This window comes from Empidonax traillii, unplaced genomic scaffold, assembly GCF_003031625.1.
Source record: "Empidonax traillii isolate 1590-97213 ecotype Southwest subspecies unplaced genomic scaffold, ASM303162v1 scaffold188:size807701, whole genome shotgun sequence".
Taxonomy (NCBI): Eukaryota; Metazoa; Chordata; class Aves; order Passeriformes; family Tyrannidae; genus Empidonax; species Empidonax traillii.
The window spans coordinates 522,560-544,213 of record NW_020955381.1 but is presented as its reverse complement, the minus strand read 5'-3'; the positions used below and the strand labels follow the sequence as shown (position 1 = coordinate 544,213).

Below are 21,654 nucleotides of genomic sequence, written 5' to 3'. Positions count from 1 at the left end.
TCCTTCCAGTACACAGTTCTCTCATGACCATTGGTATCATCTGAGACAGGAAACTTTATCTGCTAGTACACTTCTACATTTATAATGTTGTTCTTGCTTTGAGTCACAGCCCACTCAGTGTCTCCCACCACAAAAACCAGGCAAAAATACTTATTTTAGTAACTGGAGGTGTATGTCATGTGGAAAGGGTGACATGACAGTAAGAGGGCAGATTTACTATATAGGAAAAAATCTGAGAAACAGGTCTATGACAGAACTGGAAAACAATTACAGATCTCAGCTACTTGGGTGAGGTCAATGCACCTCTGTGCATTGCTTAACCTTTCTACTTGCCCTATGATCCCTAAAAGGGGATACAGTCCAAATGAAGAATTTTTGGCAACTCTCTCCCATTCTCTGTTATACAGTATGGTGGGATGACACATCAAAGGCCTCCTAAGGACTTTGCATCTTCTGCTTTTCCTGTTGTTTTGCATACTGTTACAGTCCTTTATTCTCAACTTTTCCCAGGAATGATTACCTTGTCCCTTTCAGAATTGTCTTTTGAATAACCGGAAATTACTACTTTTAAGAAGCAATATAAAATGATGATATCTACAGATATCCTTAAAGCAGACAGCTTATCATTTTTCTGTTACATCTCATTCTAGAGTTTTCAAAGCATAGCGTGTGGATATGTTGCAAAGATCCATTTGCATGTGAAAGAAGGTATAGATAAATTAAGGCTTTTACTGGCACCATGATCAATACATGCTGTACAGGATATTAAACTAGCCTGACTTTCCATCAGACCAATGCTAGCAGTTTCACCCTTTTCAGAATAAAGTGCTGGAAACTGCCTAAAGAACACCACATATATCAAGCTACCTGCATTTAGATTAAACAAAGCTGTGTTACTCTTTCCGAAGAGAAGAGCAGAACATCTACAAGAAGCCATTCACTGAGAGAAACATGAGTCAGCTGTTTCAAAGACTTTCAAAATCCACTGGAACTCTGAAGGAAGTAAGAGCTTTTCTCCTGTGAAACTTTTAACTGAGGAATTTCTTTGTTCTGCACCAGAACTGGGAACCATTCCCTTCTGTCACCAGTAGCTGCTCTGGTAACCTCCAGAAGTGAGGACAAGTAGGATGCACTTGGCCAGAGTTTCAACCACCAGGAATCAGAGATAGAATTTCCCTGTATCATAGCTGAGTGCCCAGACCCCTGGGTTACTACTCATGCAGAGGAATTTCTCCACCTATGACTTCCAGAAAGTCTGCCTGGGACTTAAGTAATCTCCAGCCAACAAAACATCACTGAAACTGGTAGATTTGTAATGGAATACTGACTGGTGTGGGCTACACTCCAGCAGAGCCACTAGCAGATGGACTGGCAGCTCTTCTCTTCCACGCTGCTGTTCAAAGGGTATGCCATATGGGAAGGAAAAAAATCTAATCTGAGTAGAGCTGGGTACTACACCCACAAACCCAGTCCACCACTTGAACAATTTTACACATCCCTGTGGCAAAAACACAGTGGTGAAACCCAGTCTTCTTCTATGGGCATTTCCCCACTCAAAAAAAGAAAAAAAAAAAAAAAACTTTGCTCTTTAACAAATCTTAACACCACTGTCACTGCTTGAGGGACTGACCACAGGCAGTGCTTTGCTGTAGAACATATGAAAAAATATTACAATACAGACAGGAGAGCTGTATTAAAGCTGCATTCTGACCACACCATCTTGTAAGACAAGCTTTACAGCTTGTGTACTTGCTCAAGACTAAGTGTCCTTTAGCATTTTATACTCTTCAGAGGAATTCACACTTTTATTTAAATAATGCTGAGAAAATCAAATATTACAGTGAGTGTATATAGATATATATGTATCTCCAATGATATTTACTTAATACTCATGCAGTTTTACCCAACACCATATATTTTGAACTTCTGCTTGTTTTGGGCTGGCAGTGTAATTTCAGTCTGAGCAGGAAGAACAATCAGCCTCACACTGGCTCCTTGTGATTTGTATTGACAACACTATTCATCCATCCCAAAGCAGTTTTCATCACCCACCCCTGAAAAAACCCAGCCATTTCTAAACCTGAAAGCCATTTTGCTCCATAAACCCATCAGTCACCTCTGGGGGCTGGTGACCCAGCCATACCAGCTCAAGAAAACCAAGCAGGAGTGGGAGGCTGTAAGGGAAAAAACCCTGCAGACAGGACAGTGTCAGCCAACAGAACATAAAGCATCTCTCCTTTGCCAGAGAAGAGGAAAGAAAGACAAGTTGTCTTTCAGCTTAAATAAGGTATTTTCAGTAAATAAATATAAATCAGGACTAGTTTAATAGCAAGCACTATTATAAGAACCAACACAAGCCCCAAGTTATTCTTTTTCTTACCTGGCTACTCTGCACCAAGGAATCCTAAATTTCAAGGCCTCAAGAAGTCTCAGTTTCATATCAGAGAGGTATTTTCTTGCAACAGCCACCTCAAAAAAGGTGCTCTGGTTTACAAAGCACAGACCACCAGCCTTTCACCTTCTCCTGTATCTACCCACCTCCTTTCTCAATCTGTCTTTGCATCCCCCAATTTCACCCTCACCCTGCCCAGGTGGTGATTTTTACAGCAGCTGTTGCTCATCCCCCCTTAATCCTAATCAGGGCTGCAATCAGCCCTTCATCAGCTCTAGGCTAGGGCAGCTGGGAATGTTGTTTCTCCTCCACCAAAACCCTCATGCTGCAACCTGTGTGTGGAAAGGAACTTGGTACCTACCCTCTGCCTGCTGTTTTGTGTCACTGAAGTTTATTGTGCAGAGCTGGTTGACACACTGCTAGCACCAATGCACCGCCGTGGCTACAGGAACCTCGTGCACTGTCTCTGTTGCCACAAGGCCAGCACAATTCAGGAACACACAGTGCTCCTGCTGTTGTCAGAGTGGACTGGCCTGAGAAAGTTGTGGTGACGAGAACATGTTTTCTGCAGAAGAAACACATTGCAGGAAAGCCCTGAATGAACTCCTTGTCATCTTTCATAAGCCCTGAGGCATGTGTTTTGTTAGCAGAGTAGATAACAAGATGCTTACAGCACTGTATGTAATTAGAAAAAAAAAAAAAATCTTCGCTGTGAAATGTTAGTGTTGTCACAAGTGAGAATCAGATAAGCATGTGTGAATCCTCCTGAAACTCAGTCATCCTCCCTGTTACCAACACCAGAAATCAAAAACCTGCCCTGCTGCTGTGCAACTGGAGCATGTTCAGGAACGAGCTGGGCAAGGGTCCACCAGCCCTGATGGGAGAAGCTGTGCAAGCTGCACTTGTTGAGATGGGGAAGAAATGGTTCCCCTTAAACTACCAGGGGCTTATTGAGAAGATGGATCTGGGCTTTTACTTGAGGTTCTCTGTGGAGGAAAAGGGACAACAGACATAAATTTTAAAACAAACAAACAAACAAAAAACCCCCACAACAACAACAAACAAAACCAAAACAAAAGACCAAAACAGGTTTTAGATAAAGCAAGCAATTTTTACTGAGAATAAATTAAGGAACGAGTTACCCAGAGTCCTTGGAGGTTTGTAAGACCGAGCCAATCTGTGTGCGCTCTGATGTGGACTCGGTGTGACCCTGCTTTTGGTAGGAGACCCCTGAGGACCCTCCTAGCTTGGGTGTCCTTGTGGTGCTACAAACCAGCCTTCGGAGTCCTTCCCAGAGCCAGGCAGGAGCCAGCCGCTGGATGTCACCCTGCGCTCACCGAACAGCGCTGCTCCCACTGGCAAACAAGGGATCGGATCACACGGCAGCTCAGTTACAAGCTTCTTACTTAAGGTAATGACTTATGAGTATTACGCTTCTTCAAAGACATCCGTACTGAAAAATACACAACAGGTTAGTTTAAAGGCTTCTGAATCCCTGCCTGAGGCTGAAAACTTCATACCAACTTCAGACTAGTAGATGCCATGAGTGCATTTCAAGGCCACATTGAGAGTTCTACACAACCTTTTTGAAATGCAAACCTGACATACGCCTCAAGCTGTGCATATGTTTCCCCTATGCTGTGATAAAATGAACAGAAACAGACCTTGAGATCTTGTCAAGTGTACCTACGACTGAAACAATAATGGTGAAACTGCTGTGATTTCCAAAGAGGAAACTGCAAGGACAATAATCACTGTAGGGGAAAAAGAAAGATTCTAGAAAACAAAAAGCATCCTCCAATGCCCCCTAGCATTAGTATCGATTCTCTTCTTCTGAAAGTCAGCTCCTGTTTATTTCAGCCAGGTACACTGCAGTATGAACACTGAGGGGTCTGAATGCCAAGCTGTGTTCTTCCAAAATGAGCTTCACCTAAACCTGTGAAACGCAGGAAGCAGATCTGAGTTCAGTTTAATCCCATTCAAAGCATATTCACACCAGAAGGACTTACAGCAATTCAAAGGCTATCAGCTTTATTAACAAGTAACAAGGTATATGCAGGTAAAAAATTTCTAAAGAACAAATCCTATGTGGGACCGTGTCTCCATCCCAAATCACTCTCTTTAAATGAAAATTTTCTTGTTTTGAAGAAAGATTATTTGTTCCAAAAACATCTATTATGGGTTGGGTTCTATGTCCAGGGAGGGTGCCCAGATTTCCTCCCAGCAGCTTTCCCTGGTAGCAGCTGAGAGATTGCTTGACTGCTTTCAGTGCTATTCACAGAAGAAATCAATGTCCTGAAAAAGAGAGTTAAAAGGAAAGATGTCTTAAGATTACTGAAGGATTAACATTCCTTTATCACCCCCCGAAGGTACATGAGTAAATGCAAACACAGAATACATTATAATATACGCAAAGTACACCATAATATATTCAAAGCATTCTGGAAAAGAAACAGGCCTTTTGTCTTTTGACTCTATTGCATAGCTCAGATAATTTGTTCCTGCCTTGAATTCTTAAAATTAATTAGACAATACCTCCTTCTCTCTTAATTTCAAATGATTCCTTTATCTCCCTTTTTTGTTTTGTGTTTCTACATCCATACCTGGATTGATTAGTCATATGTAACCCTTTATCCTCAAACAATTCCTAATCCCACATGAAAAGGATGACACAGACTGAGGCTGTGCAGCACAGTTGCTACAGAAAAATGCTGACTAGAAAACAAATGCCAATATTCTGCTTGAAAACTTCTGGCATGGAATAGACTTCCAGAGCATATTGCTTCCTTCCTGCTATTACCTTATAAGCCTACACAGATCTTGATTCTGTTGCACTGAATTATCACACTGTGGGTGCTCATTTCCATTCGGTGTATCCCAAATAGCTGCCCACTGCAAGCAGGAAGACAGGGAGCTGTTGCAGAACAGCTGCTTACTGGTAATGAGAGAGCTCTCATTTTAGCCAGCAAACGGCCAATTTTAAGTGACTGAGGGAAGGCAGGCAATTCAACACCACTCCGTAGTACATACAGCCCATTGTGCTCAGTCCATTGTAGTCAATTTGATTCAATGGTTCAGAAGTAGCAGCACTGAGAAAAAAAAAAATCTCCTAAGATTTATTGATCAAACAGCAACCAACAGGCATGGATTACCTAAGTGCTGCACAAAAGGATGCTGAGACAAGTTCACAGGCAGGTTTATTATAGCAACTTCTGCAGCTAATGGTATGCATTGACTCCAACAGTGACAGTTACTTTTTGGGAGGAAAAAAAATAAAAAAATAAAGGGAGGGTTGAAGACACAGAGGCCCCCCAAGCTGATGTTCTCTTTCAAGCTTCAGGTGCTCCCCATAATATATTTCTCCATTGAGTTCCCAATCACTCATTTCTTCACATGGTGCCATTTGGTTTGTGCCATCCTGTGCCTTGATCAGGGCAGATCCTGGATGCTGATTTATTGCTGAGCTTTGGGCATCACCGGATCTCCTCATATAAATATGAACCCCTTCCTAAGAGAGTTCAGTGTACACCAATATTGGGCTTTGAAGGTGCAAGGCTGGGAAATCAAGGCAAAAAACACTGAGAGAAGATTACAGACTGCGAGCAAAAGACTGGCTCCCAACTTGCAGATGGAAAGCTGGTGGCATCTGTGGAAGTGTGCAACACTAGCTCTGTGCAGAACAGCTCCTCTGTGAAGTGTTTCAGATATTTAGTAAAAATACAAAATTTGTGGTACAGGAGACCCTACTGTGCAGTATCAGGGACAACCACCCTTTCAGAAATGCAGCCTTCTTACTCACAGAACATTACTGTGCTTCCAAAACCCTTTAAATTCAATCTTCTGACATACCTTTGTAATGAGAAAGCATACATGCTCTCATCATTCACAAGTTCTGTATGGCAGTGTCCATCTAACAGAAGGCACATTTTTACCCATTACTGAAGTTCTCAGCACAATACCCAGCCTCTAAAACAGAAAGCTTTGGGTAAAAGTTACGTGGCCTTGAAGGAATACTATCCAAATCAACAGGAACTCTAATAGGATGAAGCCTTTATTCCAGCATTTGTAATGTCTGCACTGTCAAAGCTTATGTTGGGGATTTTATTGAGGCTATTTGCCTGTATAAAGATTGCATCCCTAAGCATCTGTGACATGCTACAATCAACTGCCACAATCATGATTTGTTTTTACAGCAAATTAGCATTACATAGCCAAGCACAATTATGTAGCCAGCTGGGCTTTTGCAAATTCCTTACCGTTGTAGGAACAGTCTTATTTGCTTCTTGATAGACATGTTGCTCTGAGACTAAACTGCTAGGGAAATAACCAACTGTCCCCATATGGTCTTCATACTGTTCTGCATAAACCTTCAAGCAAGGAGATATAAAATTAGGTACCTTTAAACAATCCTCATCTGCTTCGAGCTGTTTTATCATTTAGTCAAAAGGAGTCACCCAGTTGTGTTCCTACTCTGGTTTTACATCTCCTACGTTTCAATCAACTGGCACATGAAACAAACCATTAACAGGAGTTCTGATCCAGGCACAAACCTTGAGCAAACTGATACTGCTTGTAGTTCACCTGGATCTTTTTTTTTTTTTTTGTAAATGCAGTTAATATTTATCTTTGCTTCCCTTAAGAGTTTTAGGACCAATTGTGTTCAAGCTTTCTCCTCCAAAGTTTCAGTGAACAGCCACAGAAAAGAACTGTTAAGCCCTTCTGTTAAGATTCAGTCACCAATTACCATATAGCTATTGAAGATATTTCATTAAAAAAAAAAAAACAGCCCTCAAGACTCCTCAACCAGTTTGCTTAAACTTTCACTTTTAAAACTAAGTTGTTGCCTTAAATCCCACAATAGCTTAGCGTTAGCATCCATTTTTTGACAGAATTGTGTGTTAATCTACTTCTAGTTTGTTCATATATACAAGAATCTCCTCTTACACTTCCAGCCCAGAATTCTCCAGAGTCTTTTTCTTTCACTAATTTTGAGTAAACATAGATCAACTGCCCCTTTTTAATATTGATGAATCTGCAGTCTGAAGCATTATAATCCTCTTCTGCTCTGGCAAGGGAAATAGTGTCTAGGAAAGAAAAACACCAAAAGAATGAGATGGACATGTTAAATATATGGATAATTTTAGAGAAATACAATTACATGTGGGCTTGTATGCACATAGGTAAAACTATTTCCACAGATAAAAGCAGGTTATCTTGAAATCAGTCAAAGTCTTAAAGAATTTGCTCTGCTTATTTTGCTATTTTACAGTAAACAAAGTAACAGCTTAAGATTGTGCCATTTCATCACAGCGAAAGTTACAATCCTTCTCTCTGCACTTAACTTTCACTTAAAAGAAAAATGTCCTTTACAAAACCCACTTTGCAGTAAAACTGCATGTGACATTCCACATCACCCTCCCACTCTACTTTTCAAACTGGCAAGCCAGTGCAAATGTAACATAGCTAAGTAAGCAGAGTAGTTTTCACTTCTCTCCAATGGGTCCAAACTCCACCGTTATTTTTGTGACTATTTTCTCCTCAAAAGAAAAGAAGATTTACTTACAGACACAGTCATCATCAGCACACAGCTTCTTGCTGGAAAGCCTGTCCATAAAAATTCCAGTTGCAAGAGGACACATTAATCTGACGCACAAAAGTAAAACCACCAAATAAGCACGTTGTGTCATTTTTCTTTGCCGCAGCACTTGAGAAATGTGTGCCAGGTCTGCTGATCCCAGGCTTTTATGGAAGAGGCAGACACCTGGACAAACACACTGGGCCAATGGGAAGGGGCTGGGGTGACATTCCATCCCACCAGAGGAGCTGCAGGCAGAGGGAAGATTTCAGGGTCCACTCACAAAACCAAATCCCCTCCCAAAGCCATTCTGCATTAACATTTCAATCATCAACTGTATTATTTAAAACTAAGCCTTCCTAGAGTTGCCTACAGCCATAATCTTACCTCAAGCAAAGTTTGAGAATGGAAATTAAGTCAGACCCTGCTAAGCAGCGAAGGAAATTACATCCTTCCAAATCCCCCTGTCCTTCATTTTCACAAATGCTCACTGACAAGCACGATCTTTGCTGGACTGTAAACCCTCAGTGGCAGAGACTCCTGTTTCCATCTACAGAAAGGACCTACTGGGACCCTAACAGATGGATGCAATGTAAGCAAACCATTAGGGAGTTGCAACACAGGAAAAAGGCTTTGCGAGCCAGCTATTCAAACTTGAAATTTAAGAGTTCAAGCACCACATCCTTGTGCAGGTAAGATCCCTTCCACGGGGAGGTGCAGTCACAGCAAAACACACAGGTCACACCAGGACAGCAACACTTTCACCCTTTTTACACAGCTGAACTCATCTGAGAGTTTGCAGATGCAAGACACTGAATGCTGCCTCAGACTGACTTAAAAGGTCCTCTTTATGCCTTGGAGAGGACACCTGGAATTCATCTACCTTCCCCAAATCTTGTCCTAGCATACATGAAGGAAGACTTGTAGAGAGTATTTTAAACACACACAGGCACAAACACAAAAGGAACACCAGAGCTGCTGTGGGTGCTGCCCCCTAAGCAATTCACAGCACAGGCTGTCAAGGCTGCAGAAGGCCGGTCTGGATCAGTCCTTAGATGTGACCAAAAGCAAGTCTGGAAATTCCTAAACAGCAGCTCAGAGAACCAGTGCTTCCCATTTCAGGAGGAGGCCTGAAGAGCTGTTGGCTGCACCAGCTTTCAGCCCACAGGCAGAACTGCAGAACCTGTAAACTGTCATCAAATATCCCACACTCTCTTTTAAAGACAGCGCATCTTGCAACTTCTAGCATCACCTTCTCCTCACAGCTGATTTCACCACATTCTCCTCCAGCCTTCCAGCCCATTATTCCTTCCTCCAAACTCCGATAGGTAGTGTGTCCAACTTTTTTGGCAAACAGCTCCAAACCCTTGGAATGTGGAAAGCAATGGCAGTCTCCTGTACACAGACTAGTGGGATGCAGTGGCAGGATAATTAATACCTATAGAACTATGACTGCAGAAGGAAAACCAAAAGGTTCATGATGGATTAACTGTCACTTTTGCTCCCTTACAGGCACATGGAAACAATTTTCACCTGCAAGTATTACAACACTTGAGAAATCACATAAAATCACTAGGAAGAATGAAAAAAACCCTGTATACGGAGACAAGACAGTAACTGAGATGATTGTGAAAGAGGAGTCATCTTGCAAGATATTCTGAGAGTAGATGAAATTTATATTTTTTAGGTCTTGTGCAAAAAAAAGTGGTTTATATTGCCACATGAAAAACACTACAACTTTATTGACTTTTTTTTTACCAAAATTTAGAGCAGTTACAACTCACAATACAACATCTGATTACTTCGCTACATCCAGTGTTAATTACACAAGACCTGTAAGGTTTTTAATAAATAAATGAGAAAAAATAAAGTAAAACAAACCTAACCGACCAGAGGCATTAGGAATAGGTATTTTTGAAAAGTCTGTCTAAAACCCAGAAACTTTTATTTGTCTTCTGGGGACTTGCTTCTACTGCCAGCCACCAAGACAAAACCAAGTTGAACAACAGTGGTGTCAAACTGCAATTTCCACCCATACCTGGGGAAAAAACCCCACTAGTGATAAGTCATTTTTCCTAAGTGATAAAATGATTCTTGCTGAAAAGCAGTGGTCCCCTTGATAACAAGCCTGAAGGCTGAGTGCTGTATTTTTTCTGAATATGCTGGCATTTAGCATTCCTGATCACACTTTTTGCTTTGGAAAGACAGCTATTTTTCAGCAGTCACTTCTGAGAAATGAATATCACCTTAAAGATAGTTAAACTGAATAAAGCCCAGCAAGGTTAATCAATAATAAGACAGATCTGAGGAAAAAAACACGGCTTGAAAACAGTACATTTATATTTTATTTTATAAAAAATTAGTATTTCAACAGAAAAGGTTGCTATCCCGTAGATCCACGGAAATCCTACGTCTGTCCTGGTCATTGCGGCAACTCTGCACAAGTCTTACGTATTTTTGCAGAGAACAGCAATCATGGCAGCTGATGAAAATATCATCATTAAAAAAAAAAAAAAACAAAACCAAACTATCCACAGAACTCCTTTACGGGAGTACCCAGCTATTTCTTTGCATAAGTGATCTTCATGGCATGAGATGGAGTGATCTTGAATCCCTGGAGAGCATCTCGAGCAGCTCCTGCTTGGTTCTCGTTTTCAAACTCCACGAATGCGATGTCGTGGCGCCCAGGCACTAAGCGGACTTCTTTGAATCCAGGAAACCTGTAAAATAAGGTGGGAGTCAAATCATGTTTCTTAGCTTGATAATACGTCTCTCTTCAGAAGCAGTAAGACCTTTTCAGAAGCATCTACTAGCACAATAGTTATCACTAATGAAAGACCGAAGGGTTTTACATGTCCAGTCTTCAGAGCTATGCCTCAATTAAGGATCATTAGGGTGAAGCAATTTAATCAGTCTTGTACTCATACAGGAGCAATCAAAGCTAGTTTAAGCTAGTTTTTAAACTGCCCCTGCAGTCCTAAAGTCTTTAAGATTACAGTCACCAGCTTAAAGCCAGTGCAGACTGATAGTAGATAAATTACACAATCAAAACCAGCTATGAAAAAGATTGGATTTGCTTCCTGAACCAGGTCATCAGAACTGACATCTGCAAACTTGGCAGTAAGACAAAGTACCTTCAGAAGAAACTCTTATTTCCAAAAAGTCAGTTTGCCAACTCAGAAAGCACACACAGGTAACAGAAGAATTCAAAGGACAAGCCATCTCTATTCAAAACTTACTGATTGAATAACATGGACAGCATCATCTCATTTGTTTCCTCAGGCAAGTTATTAAGGAAAAGGATATAGTTTGGTGGGTTATCAGGCACCTGCAACAACAGAAGATCAAAGCTCAGAAGATTACACAGTTACCCATTCCTCTGCATCTGTCTGCATGATTATTTGAACCAAGACACATGTCCTTAGCTTTGCTCATAACATTTTAGCTGGGCTTCACAAGACCCTCAGACAGAGCTCACTGGCTTTTGCAGTGATATATTAATTTGGAGAGGTTCTTATTTCCACAAATTTTCATCCTTCCAAAAGAGCAGTGGGAAGCCAAAATGAGTACCTGTTCATCCACAGTACTACAAAAACACTGAATATCTCCAAATATCCACAAATCCCACATGGTTTTATCACAGTGCTCAATTCAAATTTACTAATTAGAAACATCATTAGATTAAAAGCTTTAGTCTTTAACAGATTTGCCTGTTGATATGAATTTGAAGCCACCCACCAGACACAAGGCTGAGTAGTCATTTGCTGACACTTCCTTCTCCTTATCTACTATTAGAACAAAGTAAGTTAAAGGGAATTTATTAACAATGAAAAAAATTATCAAGAATCCTTCAACTGATAGTAAACACAGTTCAAATTTAAGAATCCAGTATGATTTGATAATAGTGCTGCTTTCTGTATAATAAGAAGAAATTGCAGACTCTAATTTCCTGTCGACCAGGTAGAGTAAAAGGGGGATTTCTTTTGTTTGCTGTGATTTACTTGTAAGACAAATGTCTCACAGGACAAAAACAAAACTGTAGAATATACCCTCAAGTTTCCATGTGTAACAAACCTATTATTCATAGAGAATAATTTTAAACATTAGAGCTTTTAGTTACAAAAATAAAAGAGCATTACCTGATTCTGCGGTGCAGTCCCTGGGGCATTGGCTGAATTTGGCGTTGCTCCCTAGCAAAGAACAAAACAGCTTTAAAAAGTTGTTCTGTTAGAAATATCAGCACACATCACCATGTTTCTGTACAAATCATGGCATATGTTAAGGTTTTTTTAAGCTGCAATCCAAGGAACATTTGTTGCTTACAAGATAATTCCCAAAGGGAACACAGCACATGAATTTTGCTGAGCTCCAAACCCAGGCAATCAAAACAAACAAAAACATCAGTAGTATCTGGTCTAACTAATGGCTGAGTCAGCTATTTCTCCACATTATAAAATTTGGTTTATCAGTCAGAGAGGGAGGAAGCAGTTTTGAAAATGAAGGCCTAGGGACGAGTCCTGGTTTCAGCTGGGATAAAATAAATTTTCTTCTTAGTAGCTGGTACAGTTTTGAATTTAGTACAAGAGTAGCTCCGATAACACACTGGTGTTTTGGTTGTTGATAAGCAGTGCTTGTTTTAAATCAAGGACTTTTCAGTTTCCCATGCTCTGCCAGTGAAGAGGTGCACAAGAACCCAGGAGGGAGCATGGCCAGGACAGCTGACCCAAACTGGCCAAAGGGATATTCCACAGCACAGATCATGCCCAGTATATAAACTGGGAGGAGCTGGTCAGATGTCTTGATGTCTGCTGCCATACTTCAGCACAAAAATCACTAAATGTTGTTAGTGTAGGCCAGGCCAACCCTTAGTGACGATACATTCCAAGCCAACTCCTTTTCACCTCACTATGAATTTTCATGTTCCCATTTACCGTTCTTCAGTGCTTATAGGACAATCAAGGTATTAAACCACTGAAGGGAAAAGCTGACCGAGCACTTGAAGCAGGCGTTTAAGATAAGTACACAGTCCTTTTTTTCCTTTTCTGAAAAAAGGTTAGTTTCTACTTTGGTTTATTGTACCTTTGCCCTGCATCTTTATTTTCAGCTGGTAATAGCAAAGGAGGGAAAAAAAAAAAAGGAACAGCAAGGACTGTACAATCAGTCCACTCTCCTTCAACTTCTAGCAAGTGCTCAAGAGCCCTAGATATCAACAGAGCCCATTTTAGGAATTGAAAAGTAACAAAAGACAACACCTAAGTCTGAGAAAAAAATATTTAAAATAGTTTTTGTGTTTGTTTGGGTTTTTTTTAATTTTTTTAAACAGAGAAGCAGCTTACCTGGATAACCTTTTTATTGGGTGCATTTGCTGACTGCTCCAGAGTTTTGGCCTTCTTCTTTTCCTTCCTTTTTTCCTTATCAGCGAAAGTCCCGCGCATTTTAGAGATGATGTCGGAGTCTGTTTTTGCATACTGGATACGCTTTTCAAAAGAAAAAACAACAACCCGGTACACTTTGCAGTTAATAACACAACATTTTGCACCACTTCCCTTAACTGTGTATTTATACATTTTTTGCAGGAACATCTCATGCTAAAAATACTCTTCTAAATTGTAGATATTCTTACAGAGATTTAATCTTCATAATCAGTTCTGAACACAATTAGAGAATGCTAAAAAAAAAAAACTAATATGGAAATTATTAATTTTAACTCACTGAAATCAGAATTCCATCTAACAGCATCTTTAAAACATCTGTTAAGGTAAGATGTACACAGAGATACAAGAATATTTGAAAAAACTGGCACTAGCTTCCATCACAAAACCTGTGAGGGTTTTTAACTCCATTTTAGGGGGAGCTAAAATCTGACAATGATTTCTCGTATCTCTGTAGAGAAGTGAGTTCAGCAAAACTCAGATATCTTAAACAGGAAGCCAAATACCCACCTTAATCCAACAGGATGGCATAAATTGAGTCAGCAGCACAACAGTGCTGATTTTCAGACAAAGGCCCCCCAGTACAGGGAGGTAAGCAGATGCAGGTAGGACTACACAGAGGTGCAACATTATAGGTTGCACACAATCCTACTGTTTTCCCTATCAGAAACTACCTCAATACAAACTACTCAGCAGCTGAAGATTTATTTTAATGCCTTTGTTTAGTTCCCAGATAAGAATATGCAGGCTGCAGGCAAAGCTCAAAGAGGGAAGTACACCTGAGAGCTTATGAAGCCTTATTTTTTTTATTTCTTATTGAATTTAACTGAGCACAAAACTCCTTAAGGATAAATAATGGCAGGAATGAGCTTGCACAACTCAGTGTTAAGGATTTCATTAGAGAATCTGAAGGTGTTAATGAAAACAGCTCAGCAGCACAACTGTCTCTGCCCTCTTCAGTGCTCAAAGCCATGAGCTGAAAGCCAGTAGTAATGTACCCATCCATCATGTATTGTTACACCTCACCAACAGCTGCAGAATTAAGAGATGCCTAATTATCCAAGCAGGCAACTCCTATCAGTTGTAGTGCTATTCTGCAGGTTACTGAGTACATGACTAAATCACGTTTATCAACCAGCAGTGTGCTTGCTTCACTGAAGTCACACTGAAGTGCAATTACTTGGTGTGGTGGTCTACAATCAAGCAGAACTAGACATCAACAAAAAAAAAATAAATCACTGAGCACATCTGGAAAGTACAACTGCGGAGATCTTCACCCTCCTGTTACCTCAAAAAGGGAGCATTGTATTCTAGATATTCATTATTAATCTAACAGTAGTTAAGGTTACTCTACACGAAGTAACTGAAAGCAACTAACTTCAATAATATTACAGAAATAATTTAACTGATTCAATGGAAGACATGATGAGTAAAACGGAAGTATTTAAGGTAAAAACTATAATCCAGCAGAGAAAAACAAAAGGCACCACTCAGGAAACCTAAATGCTCAGTTCAGCCTCTGTCTGTGTTGTAAGTGCAGTCTCTTCAGCATCCTTCTAGATACTCATCAGATACTCCAGATAACATCCAGGTACTCCTCAGGATGTGACATGACTGAGGAACCCATCAGTAACAAATTGCAAGCAATGGCTCATTCCCAAGGTGCAAGTACCAAAACACTGTATCACACCGTCATGGGGTTTCTCTCTCTAAGAAGGTAACAAAATAACTTACCATTGGTTTCCCATAAAACGGGAAGCCTTGGAGCTGTCTCAAAGCATTGGTAGAAGATCCAAGTTCCTTAAATATAACAAAAGCCTGTCCTCTCATCTTCATGGTCTTCAAAGCCACAATGTCGACCACATGACCAAACTGTGAGAATAAGGCATACAGGGACCTCTTCAGCTCTGGGGACCACAGGAGGGAACAAATAAGAACAGGTTATATGGAAATGTCCACTTCTACAGTCTGCTGTCCTTCAGGCACAATGTTTTTTTACCAGCTGTAGCTCAGACAGTGATACTTTACATCAGTTTAGTCAAAACTGCTGCACGACTTTATTTGCCCAATTTTTGTAAGCTGGTGTGTAACACTTGGTTTCACACCTCGAGTATTCAGGCAGTGAAGAAGTTGCAGCACCAATCCATTCTACCACTGTAAGGGAATAACAGTTACACAAGGGTATGTAAATACATATTTTCATATATGTATATTTACACACACCCCTACACATCCAGGTACGATGTATGACAGCCATCACAGACCGATCAATAAATCAATGCTGCAACAAGCAGCACTAAAGAGCTGTGACTGAAAGCAAGAACACAGAAAAACAGTAACTACAAGGGTAATTAAATCTGGAAATTTTGGTTGTAACTGTTTAATCAATTCTCTCAATTTTAATCAATTTTTTCATATTCTGGATCTGAGTGTGTTTTCCTATGATCCTACTGCACCTTATGGCCGCAATGGATTTACTTTCATTCTTTAAAATCACCTGATTACACGCCAAATGAAACCTTAATCTTATCCAAATCAAGCTAAATAAATCCCCTGTATTGTGTACTCATTCTAACTCACAAACCTTACATGTTAAATATTTCAGCAAGGTAAAAGCACTGCCTCTTGTTTACTGCTGTTGAGACTTCACAGTATCAGCTCACTGTCCCTTTCTCCTCCTGCTCCTGACCAATCACACCAACGTGGCTTTTTTTTATTACAATAAAGCTTTTTAGCAGAACACTTTCCTTAAAAATTACTTCAAAACCTGTATTACAATAGGAAGACATTTGTAAGCTTTACAGATAATTACAAACCCTCAATTTGTCCCAGGGGGTTTAACAAGACCAAGTACACGGTGCTGCACCTGGGTCAGGGCAACCCACAACATCAATCCAGGCTGAGGGATGAACAGGAGAGCAGCCCTGGCAAGGACTTGGGAGTGCTGATGGAGGAGAGGATGGATATGACCCAGCCACGTGCACTGGCAGCTCAGAAAGCCAACCATGTCCTTGGCTGCACCCAAAGCAATGTGGGCAGCACAGCAAGGGAGAGGATTCTGTCCCTCTGCCCCACTGAGGTGAGACCACCACCTGCAGTGCTGCCTCCAGCTCTGGGACCCCCAGCACAGCAAGGACATGGATTTGTTGGAGCGAGTCCAGAGGAAGGCACCAAGTTGATCAGAGGGATGGAGCATCTCTGCTATGGGGAAAGGCTGAGAGAATTGGGATTGTTGAGCCTGGAAAAGAGAAGGCTTGAGGGTGACCTGATTGTGGCCTTCCAGTACCTGAAGGGAGCCCACATGAAAGATGGAGAGGGACTATTAATAAGGGCCTGGAGTGACAGGACAAGGGGAAATGGCTTCAAACTGAAAGAGGGCAGGGTTAGATTAGATATTAGGAAAATATTCTTTACTGTGAGGGTGGTGAGTCACTGGCACAGGTTGTCCAGAGAGGTTGTAGATGTCCCATCCCTGGAATTTCCAAGGCCAGGCTGGATGGAGCTATGAGCAACATGGTCTATTGGAAGGTGTCCTTGCCCATGGCAGGGGGCTTGGAACTAGATGAGCTTTAAGATCCTTTTCAGCCCAAACCATTCTGTCATTATATAACCACGAAATTTCATTATGGGGACTTATCAGTTTATAGGGCACTTAACATACTGCAAAGCCCCAAGTTAAAATTTATTCACAGCAGAACCATCCTGACATGTCATTGAATAATTCATCAGCAAAGTTGTTTTCACTTTTGGATGCCTCTCTGAAGCACCCTGAAGAAACATCTAAGTAGTGCTGGTATGATCCACACACTTCTTTCACAAACTATCACTTATAAATTACCATGATCACTTCAGATCACAAGTGGGTGGTTTGAGGCAGATATGGAATATGCAGCCAGGTAGGGGCAAGGGAGTTCTTTTCAGCACACCCTGAGGAGCTAAAAATCCCTCAGCACGCAGCCCCCCTCTCTCTGGTGTGGGCTGCAGGAGCCCCAGGGCAGTGTCTGTAACACAGTGACACAAAGCTGACCAGCTCATACCACTTTCGCACCCCGAAACAAGCGAAGAGCACGCTTAAGTTCCTACAATTCGGCAAGAGGGGGCTGCTGACGGCCAAAACGTGCGCCAACACGCCTGTTATCATCCACTGAATATTCCCATTGCTCCTAATGGGAAAAGCAGACCTGCAGCCAAAGAACTGCTGGAGAGAGTCAGCGAGAAGCTTCCGTAGTGCAAGGGGCCTACAAAAAGACTTAAAACTGATACATTTGTTGGCTTTAACCGCTGTTTCTTTACAGGCAGGCGTTTGCCGAGAACTCGGCTCACGATCACACCCTTTCCGGCCCTTCAGAGATTCCCTGGAGGCCCGGATCCCGCCGGGGATTCCCCCGGGAGCCAAGCGCCACGTGAGGGAGCACGTCCGGGCCCCACGGCACGACCTCGGCCTCCCAGCGGCAGCCGCCCGTACCTTCCTTCTTGATCTTGTCGTTGATGTTGTTGATGTAGATGGTGTGGTTCGGCCTGATGTCCATCCTGAGGACCCGCCTGCGGGCAGAGCACAAGGTGAAGGGGTGGAGGTGGGGGGGAACGCGTTAGCGGCTGCGAGCCCCGCGCCGGCCACACCGCACAGCCCTCGGCCACGGGCCTAGGGGGCTGCTGGACTGCCTGCTTGCCCGCCTGGATCCCGGACCCCGTATCCCTGCTCCCAGCACCCCTCCTGCCCTCCCCTCTCCCCTCACCTCTCCCTCCTCCCGCCAAGATGGCGGCGGGCGCAGCGCAGGCGGCGCAGCCGCTCCCGATGTAGTCGATGGGCCGAGCGCCGATGGCGCAGATGAGCAGCGGGATAACAGAGGGGATAAAAGCGAGGTGAGGATAAAAGGGATGAGGGGAAGAAGGGGATAAAAGTTCATTGCCGGCTCTGAGGAGATCGCAGCGAGGCTAAGAATTGGTCCAGAAGTGGGCGTTGCTGCCCCGGGGTTTAGCTCTGTCCTGTGCTAACAAAGCTATAAGCAAAGAGAAATATGGGGTTTGTTTGTTGTTTGGTTGTTTGGTGTTTTTTTTTTTTTGTCTCCTTCACAACACCTGAAACAGCAGCTTGTGAAAGCATAGAATCATGGAACGGTTTGGGTTGGACGGGACCTTAAAGACCATCTCATTCCAAACCCCCTGCCATGGGCAGGGACACCTTCCAGCAGCCCAGATTGCTCCAAGCCCCATTGTCCAAGACACTTCCAGGGATGGGGTATCCACAGCTTCTCTGGGCAACCTGTTCCAGTGCCTCACCACTCTCACAATAAAGAATGTTTTCCTAGTATCCAATCTAAATCCATCCTCCTTCATGTTAAAACCTTTCCCCCTTGTCCTGTCACTACATGTCCTTATACATTCTCTCTCTCTCTCCATCTTTCTTGTAGCCCCTCCAGGTACTGAAAGGCTACGAATAGGTCACCCCAGAGCCTCCTCTCTTCCAGGCTGAATAATCCAAATTCTCCCAGCCTTTCCTCACGGTAAAGGGGCTTCATCCCTCAAATCACCTTTGTGTCCCCTCCTCTGAACTCGCCCCACGAGTCCACATCCTTCCTCTGCTGGTGACCCCAGAGCTGGATGCAGCACTGCAGGAGGGGAGAAAGCAGCGACTTCAAAATGTCTGTAGACACTCATTAGTTAACGTTAGTTTCTGGCTTTGATATTGGAAAGGCAATGTATCAGAGCATGTAATTTCTCAGAGGTACTTCAAAAATCCCTGTGGTAGTGCTACCTCAGGATAAATAAACAAAGCAGAGATTGAGGTTGCAGCCCTTGAATTTTTGGAATAATTTTGCGGGCTGCATGCCTTCATTTCTATGAATAATTAGGCAGGCTTTTAGAGAAGCAGTTTTAAGTTGCAAAGGTTTAACCTGGTTACATATAAAAAAGAGGTTCTTGCGGTGGGGGATATAATCAGTAAGGTAGTTCTCTCCTAAACTATAAATTTTGTTTGGACAGGCCATCACTTTGTAAAGAGGCAGGAACATTAGATAGAGTTATTTCTTCAGTTATATTTTAGGGGAAAAAAACAACATTACTCAGATTCTGGAGTATTTAGGAAGCCTATAAAGAAAAACATGGGTTAAAGGGAATTGAATATAAAAGAGAAAGAAAAAAAAAAGCTATTGATTGAGGTGTTATTCACTGGTGGAAGAAAACAGTGTTCTGCAGTTGTTTACAGCAGGGCATGGTATGGAAAATGGTATGTTAGTTGATCCCTTACACAATGCATTATATGCCACAAATTCAGAACATGGCAGACAGCAGTTCTGGTCAAATTTTAGGGTCCTATTTGTTTTTCTTTGGTTATTGTCTTAGAGGTAGTTGTTAAGATAAAGTGTACCTTTGAAATCCAAGCATGAACAAGACATTAAAATGCTTTTTCAGAAAGGCTGGCTGTGCTGTTTTATGCCTTGATCAGCAGTACAGTCCATGTACTGTAATTTAGTAACAATGTTCAAAACTACTTATTTATTATTGAGTCCACACAGATAAGGGAATTGGTCCAGCAGAATCAAAAATTTTGATGTTTTTAAAATGATTTTTAAATAAAGACCTTCAACTGTCCATAGAGATGAGACTCTAAAGAAAAAAAATTACAAAAAATCCCTCAACCTGTCACGAAGCAAGGAAGAATACATGGCTTCTGTAATTCATCCAGCACAGGCTGCCACACTCATGCTTGCTCAGAGTCACTTTAAGCACAACTGATTTACTCTTGCAGAATTTGAATGCAATAAAGCAGAAAAACTCTGTCTTTCCTGCTCCTCAGGTGGGATTTCACAGTCTGCCTGCCACTTCAATTGAAGTGACATTCATTCCTCAGGTTGGCTTCCTCCTCCCTTCCCCAAGGTTTATCGGGATTACTTCTGTTTCCTCAATCCCCAAACAGAGGTATAGTGCTCTCACATTTACTAAAACAGTCATTTATTTAAAAGTCTCTGAATGCTTGAAGTATTGTAAAAATTATTTCAAGTTTCTTAGCAAGAGTGCCTGTAGCATCTTAGTAAGCAATGATTCATCTCCGATATAACAGGCTGGGAACATGCTTCCAGCTTGGACAGGTACCTGCTTCATCAGAGGTTGTCAAACAGCACTGGAGAAACAAAACAAAGGGCACAGGGTTCTTGAAAACATCTTTGTAGCCACTTCTCTTCCCCCTTCCTGCCCTCTGCTTAAGGTCAAGGAAACTCAGCATTTCATAATTATTGTTGCTGTTTGTTATGAAACCTGTAATAAAAATCATTGTGGGGGTGTTTTTTTTTTCCCCCTTCTTTTTCTGAATGTAATGAAATTCTCTGAGGTAAAAAGAACAGTAACAAATTGCTGTGCATGGTGGAAGCTCCACAGCATCTTCATGGCTGTGATTTGGGCCACAGAAAGTGATGCTTCACATTACTTGTAGTTGTTATTTCCTGTATGAAGACTGTGGAACAAGAAAGTTTCCTTAGTTTATCAGTACAGGAATATTTTCATCTTACCTATGTGTGTGTGATCACAACCACAAGCTAGAAAGAAACACAAGTGGGAATGTTTTGTGATGTAGATTTGTCTGTAGTATATTTGTTCTGCCCTTTGACTGCCCACTTCTTCTGTGTCAAGGAGTAAGGTAATAGACAATCACTAGATATTGGAGTATGGAAAAAGACAATGAGGGAAATGACAGGAAATAAGGAAATTCCATAGCAAGTACGGGCAGTGGTGCTTTGAGCACCTGCAAAATCAATATACATGAAGCCTCACATTTAAGACAGAAAAGGTTCTTTGAAGGGTGAACAACTTCAGGATCTATATTCATTTGGAAGCTGTGAAAGGGAAGGAATTGCTCCCTATAAATCAGGGGTTGCTGAGCAGTTGGACCGGCTGCCTTTGCCCAAAGGACCCAGGAGTCTGCAGTGATTTACAGATCATTGTTTGCAGGCTCAGGATATGTGATCTCTGTAAACTAACAAAGCAGAGAGAGCGGACAACGTGATGGCAGAACAAATTTAGTATTGACAAGTGCTTGGCAAAGCGTTTGGAAAAGCATCGCCTGAACCACCTGAATTAACTGTAACCACTCAGTAAAAGGACCTGGCTGACCCTCTTTGGGGGACAATAAAACACCCAGTAGTAGGGAGAGAGGCAAACAAAAACAGCTTATGGAAGGGGAAAAATGGACTGCAGTTCCTTTAATAAGGCTGTTTCACAATCACTAAAAAGATGTTTGAGTGTATTACTGCTTGATCTAA

At 41.8% G+C, this 21,654-nt stretch overlaps 2 protein-coding genes across 2 annotated transcripts; both read right to left on the bottom strand.

The window, feature by feature from the left end:
• Positions 1-4,401: 4,401 nt before the first annotated feature.
• On the bottom strand, positions 4,402-10,187 carry OTOR (otoraplin). The gene is made up of 4 exons (XM_027886516.1): positions 7,956-10,187; positions 7,337-7,476; positions 6,649-6,759; positions 4,402-4,687 (listed from the first exon to the last, which is right to left on the bottom strand). The coding sequence occupies exons 1-4, from the start codon at positions 8,200-8,202 to the stop codon at positions 4,664-4,666; spliced, it is 522 nt and encodes a 173-aa protein (XP_027742317.1). The 5' UTR covers positions 8,203-10,187; the 3' UTR covers positions 4,402-4,663.
• Positions 10,188-10,294: 107 nt separating this feature from the next.
• Positions 10,295-18,175, bottom strand: SNRPB2 (small nuclear ribonucleoprotein polypeptide B2). Its single transcript, XM_027886515.1, has 7 exons — positions 18,136-18,175; positions 17,865-17,941; positions 15,134-15,306; positions 13,304-13,444; positions 12,107-12,157; positions 11,207-11,295; positions 10,295-10,687 (listed from the first exon to the last, which is right to left on the bottom strand). The coding sequence occupies exons 2-7, from the start codon at positions 17,926-17,928 to the stop codon at positions 10,528-10,530; spliced, it is 678 nt and encodes a 225-aa protein (XP_027742316.1). The 5' UTR covers positions 17,929-17,941; positions 18,136-18,175; the 3' UTR covers positions 10,295-10,527.
• Between the last annotated feature and the right edge of the window lie 3,479 nt (positions 18,176-21,654).